General features: G+C 32.7%; 1 protein-coding gene across 7 annotated transcripts in view; it reads right to left on the bottom strand.

Annotated features, from left to right (window-relative positions):
- Positions 1-14,549, bottom strand: part of LOC143076908 (uncharacterized) — a 150,690-nt gene that overhangs the window by 47,823 nt on the left and 88,318 nt on the right. For all 7 annotated transcript variants that reach the window (XR_012978837.1, XM_076252798.1, XM_076252794.1 and 4 more), the window contains 2 exons: positions 13,359-13,388; positions 4,178-4,204 (listed from right to left, as the gene is read on the bottom strand). Coding sequence is in view for 6 of the 7 variants with exons in the window: in XM_076252798.1 (XP_076108913.1) it covers positions 4,178-4,204; positions 13,359-13,388 (57 nt within the window). In the remaining variant the exon portion in view is untranslated. The remainder of the gene's footprint in view (positions 1-4,177; positions 4,205-13,358; positions 13,389-14,549) is intronic.

The raw sequence follows: 14,549 nt of genomic DNA, 5'->3' as shown, positions 1-14,549 counted from the left end.
CAGATCAATCGCAAAGAAAGAATAAGTGTACCTGCATATTGTTTGAAAATCATTAGAGAAACAGATTCCACCACCAAATCTCATGTAATATGATATTTATCTACTCTTGACAGTTAAATTTTAAATATTTAAAATTTAACTGTCTCGAGTAGATAAATATCGTATCACACTCGATGAAGTGGTAGAATCTGTATTAATACACAATTTTTGGGTCCAGCAAACATAAAAAGGAACTGAATTTAGAGTATTTTCAGTCATCATGAATGATTTAAAAATATTTTTAGATTTACTATTCTCAAAACACCTTATAGTGGTACACATTTTGTTCTGGAGTGTGGTGTATGGCTATTTATGGATTATATCTACTGTAAAGGATATATATATATAATCTGTAGAAGTTCACTTTAAATACTCGCCAAAATTACATTTAATCTGATTAAAGCACTTATAATAATCCCTTTTATAAAATGACCACTTAACTGATGGAATCAATCCAATTTGTAATTTAGCTATATTACATTGGAATTATAAGTCTTCGGAAAAATAAATCCTCTTTCTAATCCTACGAAGACTTTCTCTAGCTATTACCGTTTAATAAACAAAATCTGATTACAGCAGTACACAATGGTAGTAAATAATTTATAGGCTTATAAAAATATAACCTTTTTCTTCTGTCTTATAACATTATGGCATCTTTCAACCAGGTGCAAGAATTTGACCTTGACCTTTAACTCTAATTACAATCGTAAGTTTTCATTTTTTAATGTCGGAGGAACCTTGACCTTTAATGTGCTACGAAAAATATCAAGCAATATCATTGCCCCTTAATTGTGATCAATAAAATATTGAATTTGAAATTTGAAAAGTTGTGCTATATTAGTGTTTTCCTATATAATTTCAAGATCTAAATGATATCTATAATAATTACTTAAATCAAAGCTATCAAATTCATTTAGTGACAGATTTAAAATCTTCAAGAAGATTTAGCCAGAGTTAAAAAGTTTTTAGTAGAAAACGTATTTAGACACCAGTAGAAAACATATCCAGACAGCAGTACTAAAACCTATCCAGACACCAGTAGAAAACATATACGGACACCAGTACTAAAACCTATCCAGACACCAGTAGAAAACATATAGGGACACCAGTACTAAAACCTATCCAGACACCAGTAGAAAACATATACGGACACCAGTACTAAAGCGTATTCAGACACCAGTAGAAAACATATACGGACACCAGTACTAAAACCTATCCAGACACCAGTAGAAAACATATACGGACACCAGTACTAAAACCTATCCAGACACCAGTAGAAAACATATACGGACACCAGTACTAAAACCTATCCAGACACCAGTAGAAAACATATAGGGACACCAGTACTAAAACCTATCCAGACACCAGTAGAAAACATATACGGACACCAGTACTAAAGCGTATTCAGACACCAGTAGAAAACATATACTGACACCAGTACTAAAACCTATCCAGACACCAGTAGAAAACATATATGGACACCAGTACTAAAGCCTATCCAGACTCGAGTAGAAAACATATACGGACACCAGTACTAAAACCTATCCAGACACCAGTAGAAAACATATATGGACACCAGTACTAAAACCTATCCAGACACCAGTAGAAAACATATACAGACACTAGTACTAAAACCTATCCAGACACCAGTAGAAAACATATACAGACACTAGTACTAAAACCTATCCAGACACCAGTAGAAAACATATATGGACACCAGTACTAAAACCTATCCAGACACCAGTAGAAAACATATATGGACACCAGTACTAAAACCTATCCAGACACCAGTAGAAAACATATATGGACACCAGTACTAAAACCTATCCAGACACCAGTAGAAAACATATACGGACACCAGTACTAAAACCTATCCAGACACCAGTAGAAAACATATATGGACACCAGTACTAAAGCCTATCCAGACACCAGTAGAAAACATATACGGACACCAGTACTAAAACCTATCCAGACACCAGTAGAAAACATATACGGACACCAGTACTAAAACCTATCCAGACACCAGTAGAAAACATATACGGACACCAGTACTAAAACCTATCCAGACACCAGTAGAAAACATATATGGACACCAGTACTAAAGCCTATCCAGACACGAATAGAAAACATATACGGACACCAGTAGAAAACATATACGGACACTAGTACTAAAACCTATCCAGACACCAGTAGAAAACATATACGGACACCAGTACTAAAACCTATCCAGACACCAGTAGAAAACATATACGGACACCAGTACTAAAACCTATCCAGACACCAGTAGAAAACGTATAGGGACACCAGTAGAAAACCTATCCAGACACCAGTAGAAAACATATATGGACACCAGTACTAAAACCTATCCAGACACCAGTAGAAAACATGTATGGACACCAGTACTAAAACCTATCCAGACACCAGTAGAAAACATATATGGACACCAGTACTAAAACCTATCCAGACACCAGTAGAAAACATATACGGACACCAGTACTAAAACCTATCCAGACACCAGTAGAAAACATATACGGACACCAGTACTAAAGCGTATTCAGACACCAGTAAAGTAGAAGTCCCCTGTGACGTCTACCATTAAGGTGATTGCACAATAATAACTAATCCCATCTAAAGCCTATTATGTTTATAATTCTGTCATGTTGTTTGTTACATAAGTCTAATCCCATTAGGTGTAACCCTGTAATAACTAAACTTATTAACAGTTCAAAATATGGCACATGTAAAACTTCTCATCTGACTTAAACCTTTAAATGTGATTAAATGAGATTAATAGAAAATCAGAAAGTATGAAAAGTAATAATGGGCTTCTACCAAAAATAGGGGGAGGAGGGGAGTAAATACTAAATTGACCCCCACAAAGTAAATCAATCTTCCTGCCTGACTTCTTGTAAATTTGAGACACAATCAAGTCTGTGCTTCTGTGCACAAGTGCTGACCTTTAAGAACTATATAATTTGCAAGGTCATAGTCGACATAAAGAGTTTACCTTAAGTGATTTGATAAAATGCTGCATTAAACAAGTAAATAATGCTATCAGAATTCAAAATGCAAGATTTTTTTTGCAACATTACTCATTTTGCAATCTTTGCAATACTATAAAACCTTCAGTCAAACTTTTGTATTTACAGCAATAATTTCTTATTTTCCCAACCCCAGGTCAACCCATCAATTTAAAAAAAAACATGCATATGATGACCAAAAGAAATATGTTCACAATTAATGTATGTTTCACAGAAAAAAAATACCAGAAATCATGACATATTCGTTATATCAAATTTCTTTTCTTTGTAAGAAGCCCCTCTTTGTTTTGTATTGTCAGTAAAATAAAGGCAATATCATAATGTTTTAAACTGTACATTTTATAAGGTCACATCAAAAGCAAACAAATGTCAGCTATAATTTTTTGCTGATTAGAGCCAATTATTATCTCACAATCTGTACATAAACAGAAAACTGTACATGAAATAGAGCTTAATGCTCTTTAACATATACCAGTTTATTTCCTCTCTCCAAATAACATATCAGATTTAGATCCAGTATCCTATTGTTGTTAAAGGTTAAAACATTTTCATTTAAATTTAAATGTAAACATTAATCCGAAATAATTTTCAATAATAAACCGACTCCATTTTACGATACATATAAAATTCTTACCTTTTGTGTAGCATCTGGATGTCATAAGAAATGATCCATTTCAATATAATATTCCTTTGTTGTATCCGTCCCCTTAATGGTATTGAACGCTTAATACCAGGTGAACATTATAAAAATTGTCTTAAAAATTACATAATGTCGTGTGTAAAAATATCAATACGTTCTAGGATAAAAGCCGTGTAATCAAAAACGACACAAATATACATTTAGATCTGCATCACAAAACACACTACTATAATGCCATACAATTAACTCCGTCAGGAAATCAGTTGCCTCGGTTTCAATGGAATAAATACGATAGACGTAATGTACTACGAAAGGTGTCACTCAAAGCTGGCAGACTTGACAAGGAAAACCATTTCAATACAAAGCCACATACATAATTGACTTAAAGGCTCAAATCATGTGGCCAGTTTGTAATCAAAAGACGCCAAATATTATGATAGTACAATAATACACTTACCCGATCATCCCCACTCTCACTGTCACACTGAAATGACAACAAAGAGGCACATTAATATTCATGAACGCTCAATGAAAAGTGCAGTAGTGCATTATGGGTAGATCGTAACACAACACAGCAGTATTAAAGCGCTTTGATTGCAAAACGGTATGTGAGCAATTTAAAAGGTGTTATAATAATATGTAACGTAAACAAAATCGAAAAAAAGGTTGACATCACGCTTGATCGACTTCACCTTGTGGTGGTATTTTAATACTCTGTTGAAGTCAGATCAGGGCGAGTGATAATAGAAGATATATGGGTAGTAATGATCATACTATAGGTTTGTATGAATTAACCACAATACAGTTGATCTTTTTATTTTGACAGGTCGACATAATCTTTAACGCTATGAAAAATATACCCAAGAACGGAGATAAGAATACTATAATACTACGATATTGTCGTCAAATGCCCACGGACAGTATTGAATGGCGGTTGGCACTAGGACAATCGTAGGACAATCGTAAAGACAAGACTGGCCATGTACTAAAATAGGGAGATTGGTATCTGTAAAGACATCCACACCTCTGTTATCTGAAAAGATGACATGGTTATTACAAAGCTCCGAGATATGAAATTAATTATTACTAAATTGATCCATTGTTTAGATAAAAGTACTTTAAACACTTATATATGTTCCGACAGGGGAATGTTATCTGATTTTAGTAGTCAGATCTTTATTGCTTGTGTTTATATTACATTTTGGTACATCTATATTTGTATATTTGTAATGTAAATTTATTGAACTGATGAATTTAAGTCTAAATTATACATACTTGAAAAGGGGGAGGGGGTTGACAATTTACAAGAATGGCAAAGATAAGTAAAATATCTCAGGTGAAATTCCACAAATTGCTTACATTAAGATTGATTGATTGATTGACCTATTTACTGATTAATTGATATTGTTTAAATCCACACATTAGCTATCAATAACTTATGGCATTCACTAAACTGTTATATGATCTTTTTTTATGAATTATTATACTGGCTCTTATCTCTACTATGGATCATTGTCATTTTATATCAAATAAACCTACATGTTGGGCAGTGACAAATCCAAGGTGTGGGGGATAAAAGGTCTTTTGATCGTAGAAAAAAAGACCATCGCTATTTTTTTCTTTTGCTGTATCTATTAAACTTTTTGGAATTACACCCCCATTTGAAATATATTCACAGAATACCCCCAGTGGTGTTTCCAAAAAAGGGGGGTACTTCCAATTTTTTTGGACAATCAATGCATTTGAAGGGAGACATATGGTTGGTATCCCCACTTCCTAGTCGTTGCAGGGAACCCCACTTTTGAAATGGATCCGCCCTTGACCCTCATTCAGAACATTATAAGAAATTTCAACAATTTATGTGCAATGGAATCTTTCTTTCACCATATATCTTGCTATTTTCAAGATAACGGTACATGATTATAATCAACATAAAGTTTGGTTGATACAGTAACAATTCAATAAATGCAATAACAAGAGTATTGAAAAGTTTAAAACTCAGGGTATATTCTGACAGTCTTAGTGCAATGACAAACAGAACCCTCATAAAAAAAAAAAACTTTTAAAACTTTTTAGAAATATGAGCTCCATTGTCAATTACCTATACAGAAATAGAAACATACTTAACATTAACTGAATAGTAACAAGAAACTATAAATGTTCATCTTGATAAAGGAAATATTATATTTAATTCCCTTTCACCTCATAAAATTTTATAAATTGCTATTCAGCTCTGAAATTGTGCATTTCAGTAGTCCTTTAAACGCCAGGTACCTCAGATAACCGAACAATTTACAAATTGTGCAAAACCACCTCCACTGAGAGTAAACTGAATTATGTCACTGCATGTTGTCTGCGGAAAATATGATTCCATAGATTTGAAATAAAAGACGAATTATACATGTATGAGAGCAGCAACCTAGCCAAAACACAGAAATTATGACATTCTATTAAGGTGAAATTTGAGTTATTAGGTGGAGATTTCTATGTAATAGTAAAATTTAAACCACTTTTAGCAGACATTCAAAAATAAGGGTACACAGGCTGGCAGTTCACATATCAAAAAGCAACTCAATCATTGATGCCGGACATTTTTTCTTGAAGATTCTTGGTGCAGAAGTTTTGGCACTAAAAATAGTACAAATGAATTAAAATTAAAATTTTTTGTACAGACCTTTCAAACAGCTCTATAAGAGAGGACTCGGATGGCATTTTTATGATATATTTAATCAACATTTTACATTTTTGAATCTGAGCTACCAGCTGGTATTAAGAGAGAAAACCTTGAAATCATTAGGTTTAATTTACAAAATTAAAAGATATTTCGCATCTTTAATTCAGGATAGACACTTTAATTATCACATGCTGTTGTATCATCAGCAATTCTTATTCACAAACACACCTCAGAGTTAATCTTAATTTGCATATTTTTACAGACCAATTAAAACCTGCTTTTTCATTCACTGCTGACACATTTTTACTCTGTTGCTAAGGAATTAAATTTAAAAGTTACTAGGCTAGGAACAATGCTCTGTCCTACCATGACAATAGTAAATGCATATACAAATCTCTCATGAGCCATGTTGATACAACTGAGACTATTAAAAGCTTCATCTAAATCATAAATGTTGTTTTTATAGTTCCCAGCAGTACAACAATAAATGCAATGATATTTGACACAAAATAAGCATTATTTCCTCCTCTGAGGCTAATTTCTTTCTGATAATGGCTTATTTCATGCAGACATCAAAACCCGTGACAATTACGACTGTTTGATAACCTGAAAATGTTAATTTCAGTAAAGTACAGGCAATTTCCGATTTTCAATATCGATTCAAACTTTAAAATGATTTATAAAGTGAGTCTTTTGTCGGGATTCCAAAAACGCTTTTAATATCTATTATATGAGTTTTTTAAAACAGGAAAATCGTGTTTGAATAGTGTAATTTTAAGCTTAATACAAAATGATCTATTCAGTAACAATTTTATTATATTAGACAGAATTTACAAACATAAAAAAGCCATTGACATTTGTGAACAATACGAAAATCAGATCAGATTTTCTTTGACCTTCCAACCCTAAAATTCATTATGTATAATTTCACAGCCTAACTGTAGCAGAAATATTAAACTTTTTATGGCCTTAATACACCTCATTTGTGCAAATGGCTTCCATTGTTTGCTATCCTTTGTTCCGATATTTTCAATAAATCTTGACTTCTTAAAGATCCACTTGTGATTTCTTAATCTTTGGCCTCAGCAGCGACAACCTCCACCGACTGATTAACAGTGATCTCTTAAAACCAAACATACAACTGTATTCATTAGTTAATTCTCCGCCGTTGTTTGCCCAACATGCAAACAAACAGCACTTCAGATATGAAGAGGATGAATTTCATTAATTCTTCACATGCTGATGACTTTATTGTGATAATTATTCTCCATCTGTCAAAAGCACTCAAAGCCATCTCGTTATAATGGCTGACCTGAATTGCTACAAAACATAATTTTCTCACTTGATTACCCTCGTCAGCCACAGGACAAATCTGACCTTTGATTGGAGATAATAGAGGGACCAACTATCATCTTGAACTTGGTCAGCTGTGGATTGATCATCGGTGATGGAACGGATGTTCAGTTTCACATAAAATAACTAGAATGATGCAAGAGAAATGAACGTTGTCACTACCGCACGTGCGTTCTTAATAGAAACAAATTACTTCTATTCATAAATACAAGTTATAAAATGTCTTTTTAAAAAGAACAAAAATATTGTAATTAATTAAAATTCATGGGTATGAATTATACAAGAGGGCCAGATTTCATTTGTATTAACTGTTGTTATATTATTTATTTAGAAACAATGTTTGAACAAGGAGGTAATATTAGAAGGAGAGTGAACACTCTGCTTGATACAAAATTAACATCCCCAGGATAGCAGTTCGATCAGAGAAAAATGATAAAAATATAAAGGAACCGGCATGTTTATCACCCACTTGACATGGCCCTCTGATGTACCGGGCTGTTACCGCGAGCAGTTCGGGCTAATAGATAAATCGCATATGTCACGTGGTTGTTATCAGTGGGTGGGTCATTAAAGTTCAGGTGTATTTTTGGTAACAATGCAGTGTATAGGTATTTATGATATCGAAAAAGATTGGACGCGCAATTTCAAAATCAATCGTCTGTCTATCGTGAAAAAAGATAAAGAAATGACAAAGTTATGAGGGTTTAAAGGAAAGTTAGTGTGTGATTTTTATTCAACACTACATTGCTTTAAACAAAGATTTTCGCTTCACCTGTCAATTCCTGTTGATGAGAGTTGGCAGGTAATAATCATAGAAAATATACGAATATGCAAAGTACTTTAGTTACGGTGACCGGTAACGACCGGAAAGAATATTTGCAATTGAAACATAGAGAAATTTATCGGGAACAACGTAAAAGTGCTTCAAGTTCTGTTGGTATTAACATTGACGTCAATGAGACAGATTTTCGTTTCATTTCTATTGGTTAGAAGTTAACTTTTAACATAAAAGTTTAATTTTTAATTACTTAATAAAAAATATCACAAAAAATCGTATTAATATGTCAATAAGTATATTTCTGGTCATTTTATGACACCTCGGGTGTTTCCGTTCTTACTCGGGTATGTAATTAGGACAAAATCTCCCTCTGTGACAGAGTCGATCTCAACTAATTAACACCCACTTACAGAAAAGTCGGTAACATTTTATGTGTAATTATCGTCTTTCGTCCTCTCTCCTTCTAATATAACCTCCTTGGTTTGAACAAGCAATTTTTTCTGTTCTCATAATTCCCCACAGAACTGTCTAAGGAATAAAAGATCTTTTGTCAATGTCAATATGAGAGAAATGTCAGTTCATTTGTCCATTTCTTGGAACTCTGTAACATTTAAGTTTTCAGATGGAACAATTGGATTCTGTTGTAAAAAAAAATTTGTTTTCGTACTTAAAAGACATTGTTGAACTAAAATAATAAAATAAATTTTTTAATTTGAAATTAATCAGTAAAAAATGTCGCGAGAAAAAACAAACAGATCTGCATCAGGTTTATCCAAGCTGACAAAATATTTGACATTTAAAGAATTAAACAAGAAATACATTTTTTGTACATGTAGCAATTCCTTCCATTTTTTTTCAAACTTTAAAGGAATTGTGGAAATGTATTTATTGTACATTTGAGAAACGATTTCTATAGAGTTGTTCAAGCAATTCAGGATTTATATCTTAACAATCCCAATTTACCATGACAACCTTTAATCGTAAACAAACGACAAAAATAACAAGACTTTTCTCCGTCAGTCAAATTACCAAAGTTTTTCAACATCCTTGATTAAACTGGCACTAAAGGCTTCATGATGATGGTCGGAACAGGTTAATCACTACCATTAGGAAATTTCTGAGGCTAAAAGGTTTCCACAGTAACAATTTGGCATTGATTTTTTACCAATTATATTCCGTGAGAATTTCCCTAATGAGTTACAACAGTCAGTTTCTGCTAATTTTAGGCGAAGTTTAATGAATAAAGAATATAACCAATAAATGAGATGTTTTGTTTAAACAAAATTGCTCTTGTAACGGCTCTATGACAGATTCAAGGCAAACACTATAATCTAACAGTTGTAGCAAAAAATACTTAATGTAGATGACACAATTGGCCTTAGTTTGTACCATAAAAGTACTTTTATTCACATATTTTGTTTTAAACAGGTCATAGATAAATTGGTTTCAAAAATACTATGAGTTTCAGTTATCAAGTCGTCTTATTTCATGGGTTTAGTCTGTATACTTTAAGCAGCAGGTCCACTGGATTTGGTGTATTAAATTAATGTAAGGTGTCTGGAAGGTTTCATATAACCTTGACCTCATACATAGTTCTTTGGTCAATTTAAAGACTTTTTGTGATGTTGTCGGTTAACATTATGTCAACTATATGTAGTGTATGGAATGATTGTTATGGGTACATGTGTGTCTGGCAAAGTTCATATGACCATGACCTCATTTTCTTCGACCTTGATAATGTTAAGTGTATGTGATACTTGTATTAAAACTTCTATGTTAAAGACTTAAAGGTAAATTTAATCATGATAAGAAAATCAGGCGAGACATTTCAGAAGTACACTCTGCAAGCATTTCAGTTATTATTTATAACTGATTATATGGTCATCAATGATGAAATTTTACAATCAATGATCTTAGATTTGGATTGCCTCAAATGATGGATTTTTTATTACAATGTTTCATCAGAACATCAAGACCAATTCTCAATTATATATTTTCATCAGAACATCACTAACCTAGGCTATGTGCATGTGCTATTTTTGTAATTTCATCTAATATTTATAACAGGCCTGAAACCAAAATCAAGTTCAATTCGGATAGGAAATGTTTCTATACAAGGTTAATAAATATTTTCTTTTTACTTTTAAACCCATAAACCTATGTGTTATTGTATAATGTGCAAATTAGATATTTGGAGAGTTTTTACATTTTCTTTTCATGCATATTTTACAGGGTGTATGCCTCCCAACTAGGAACACCACCATTATGGATATGGTATCAACAGGAAAACATACAAGCACACACACACTCCTGAATGGCTTTATCGTCAAAACATAAAAGAGTAAAATGAAGAAACAATTTTTAAAGATAATTCACTTCTCAGTGAATTCGAAGGAGTAAAATGTTTTTTTAGAGTAAAGTCAGGATGAGTGAAATAACTCACTCCATAGCATATGATAATAACTCACTCCATAGCATATGATAATAACTCACTCCATAACATATGATAATAACTCACTCCATAGCATATGATAATAACTCACTCCATAGCATATGATAGTACCAAATAACTCACTCCATAGCATATGATAGTAACTCACTCCATAGCATATGATAGTACCAAATAACTCACTCCATAGCATATGATAGTAACTCACTCCATAGCATATGATAGTACCAAATAACTCACTCCATAGCATATGATAGTAACTCACTCCATAGCATATGATAGTACCAAATAACTCACTCCATAGCATATGATAGTAACTCACTCCATAGCATATGATAGTACCAAATAACTCACTCCATAGCATATGATAGTACCAAATAACTCACTCCATAGCATATGATAATAACTCACTCCATAGCATATGATAGTAACTCACTCCATAGCATATGATAATAACTCACTCCATAGCATATGATAGTAACTCACTCCATAGCATATGATAGTAACTCACTCCATAGCATATGATAGTACCAAATAACTCACTCCATAGCATATGATAGTACCAAATAACTCACTCCCTAGCATATGATAGTAACTCACTCCATAGCATATGATAGTAACTCACTCCATAGCATATGATAGTAACTCACTCCATAGCATATGATAGTACCAAATAACTCACTCCATAGCATACGATAGTACCAAATAACTCACTCCATAGCATAGGATAGTACCAAATAACTCACTCCATAGCATATGATAGTAACTCACTCCATAGCATATGATAGTACCAAATAACTCACTCCATAGCATATGATAGTAACTCACTCCATAGCATATGATAGTACCAAATAACTCACTCCATAGCATATGATAGTACCAAATAACTCACTCCATAGCATATGATAATAACTCACTCCATAGCATATGATAGTAACTCACTCCATAGCATGTGATAGTAACTCACTCCATAGCATATGATAGTACCAAATAACTCACTCCATAGCATATGATAGTACCAAATAACTCACTCCATAGCATGTGATAGTACCAAATAACTCACTCCATAGCATATGATAATAACTCACTCCATAGCATGTGATAGTAACTCACTCCATAGCATATGATAGTAACTCACTCCATAGCATATGATAGTACCAAATAACTCACTCCATAGCATATGATAGTACCAAATAACTCACTCCATAGCATATGATAGTACCAAATAACTCACTCCATAGCATATGATAGTACCAAATAACTCACTCCATAGCATGTGATAGTAACTCACTCCATAGCATATGATAGTACCAAATAACTCACTCCATAGCATATGATAGTAACTCACTCCATAGCATATGATAGTACCAAATAACTCACTCCATAGCATATGATAGTAACTCACTCCATAGCATAGTACCAAATAACTCACTCCATAGCATATGATAGTAACTCACTCCATAGCATAGTACCAAATAACTCACTCCATAGCATATGATAGTAACTCACTCCATAGCATATGATAGTAACTCACTCCATAGCATATGATAGTACCAAATAACTCACTCCATAGCATATGATAATAACTCACTCCATAGCATATGATAGTAACTCACTCCATAGCATATGATAGTAACTCACTCCATAGCATATGATAGTACCAAATAACTCACTCCATAGCATATGATAATAACTCACTCCATAGCATATGATAGTAACTCACTCCATAGCATGTGATAGTAACTCACTCCATAGCATATGATAGTACCAAATAACTCACTCCATAGCATATGATAGTACCAAATAACTCACTCCATAGCATGTGATAGTACCAAATAACTCACTCCATAGCATATGATAATAACTCACTCCATAGCATATGATAGTAACTCACTCCATAGCATATGATAGTAACTCACTCCATAGCATATGATAGTACCAAATAACTCACTCCATAGCATATGATAGTACCAAATAACTCACTCCATAGCATATGATAGTAACTCACTCCATAGCATATGATAGTACCAAATAACTCACTCCATAGCATATGATAGTACCAAATAACTCACTCCATAGCATATGATAGTACCAAATAACTCACTCCATAGCATAGGATAGTACCAAATAAGGCTTGTACAGTCTGCAGTTTTATTCTCCGAAATTGAACCTGCCATACAGGGGTGTGGACTATGGAGTACCATAAGCAAGAAATAAGTGAACACACTATATTTCATGAGGTGGTTTGTTTTAAAGTTTTGCTATGTTTGTTATTGATATTGAAGTAAGAGCGCTAAAATTTTGTGATCAGAAAGGGGGTGCAACCAATGTACCAGTGCCAACTATACAAGCCAGATTACGATAACTTTACAAGTTAAACTTACCAAGTAGCCTCTCCCAGAGCTAGAACTTGCCTGTAAAGAAAATATAAATGATTTGAAATTACACAGAACTATTTCCACTTTCAATTTAACACCAACGCAATATCATTGTAAAAAGTAATGTTACAATTCTATGGATTTTTATATTACAGATTTTAGTATATTTTTTCACTTGAAACAAATCATATAACGCTTTTACTTATACCACTAGGTTATTCAAATACTACAAGAAAATTACATTTTCTACATATGACTCCAGTTGTTTAACAACATTTCACACATAGTTATGGCCAACAAAACATGCATGCTTATGCAAGAGAGTACTTTTTTTTTTAAATTATGAAAATTTCAGCAACTGTTTGAAGAAATACAAGTGTATTAGATTTTTAAATTATGCTGGACTAAAATATCAGCTGCAATATCTAATAATTTTCTAATATAAAAGGCAATACAATATTTTTTAAATTTGAAAATTATATGCAATTATATCATATTAACTTGTAGCCTAACAAACAAACAAATTATATATCATTTAGAAATGAAAATGTCAAATGGTGTTTTTTTTTAAATCTTACCTTCGTGGTTTTATTAGCCATGTTAAAATGCCCTCTAATAACAATCTTTATATTGTAATACAGTAAATATTACACATAATGGGTTCTTAAAGGGAGGCCTCTTCTTAAATGTTTGGATTTCAAATTACAAACTCAACCAAATTGACAATAATCCTTAATATACACTTAAACCATACTTAAAAACAATTTCCAATATGTTAAAATTTAAAAACTTTTATTACTTCAAATATTCAGAACCTATTACCTTAATGTACAGTTGGATATTAAAATCTACTAAATCTATTCAATCACATGCTGCAACAGTTCATATTTTTTTCGGTAAAAGAGTAGAATTTTGAAAATTGAAATCACCCATCAGCGCCTCTCCAAATGAGATTATTAAAGACGATTTAGAAAACGCAAAACAGATTTTTATTTTTATTAAGAGTATTTCTTTAAAACTTTTGACATTATTCTTTAAATGGTAACACCTACCTAAAACCCATTAACTGTACTTAGCATTGAAGATCAAAGGGATTTGCGAATTAGTTATTCAGATGATTCTTTAAGAAATCTGCCACAATCTTTGACGAGGCGTGACAAAAACCACTGATCAATACATTTATAAACACACAAAGTT

The sequence above is a fragment of the Mytilus galloprovincialis genome, chromosome 5, assembly GCF_965363235.1.
Source record: "Mytilus galloprovincialis chromosome 5, xbMytGall1.hap1.1, whole genome shotgun sequence".
NCBI lineage: Eukaryota > Metazoa > Mollusca > Bivalvia > Mytilida > Mytilidae > Mytilus > Mytilus galloprovincialis.
The sequence above is the reverse complement of the archived record's forward strand: the minus strand, read 5'-3'. Positions and strand labels throughout refer to the sequence as shown.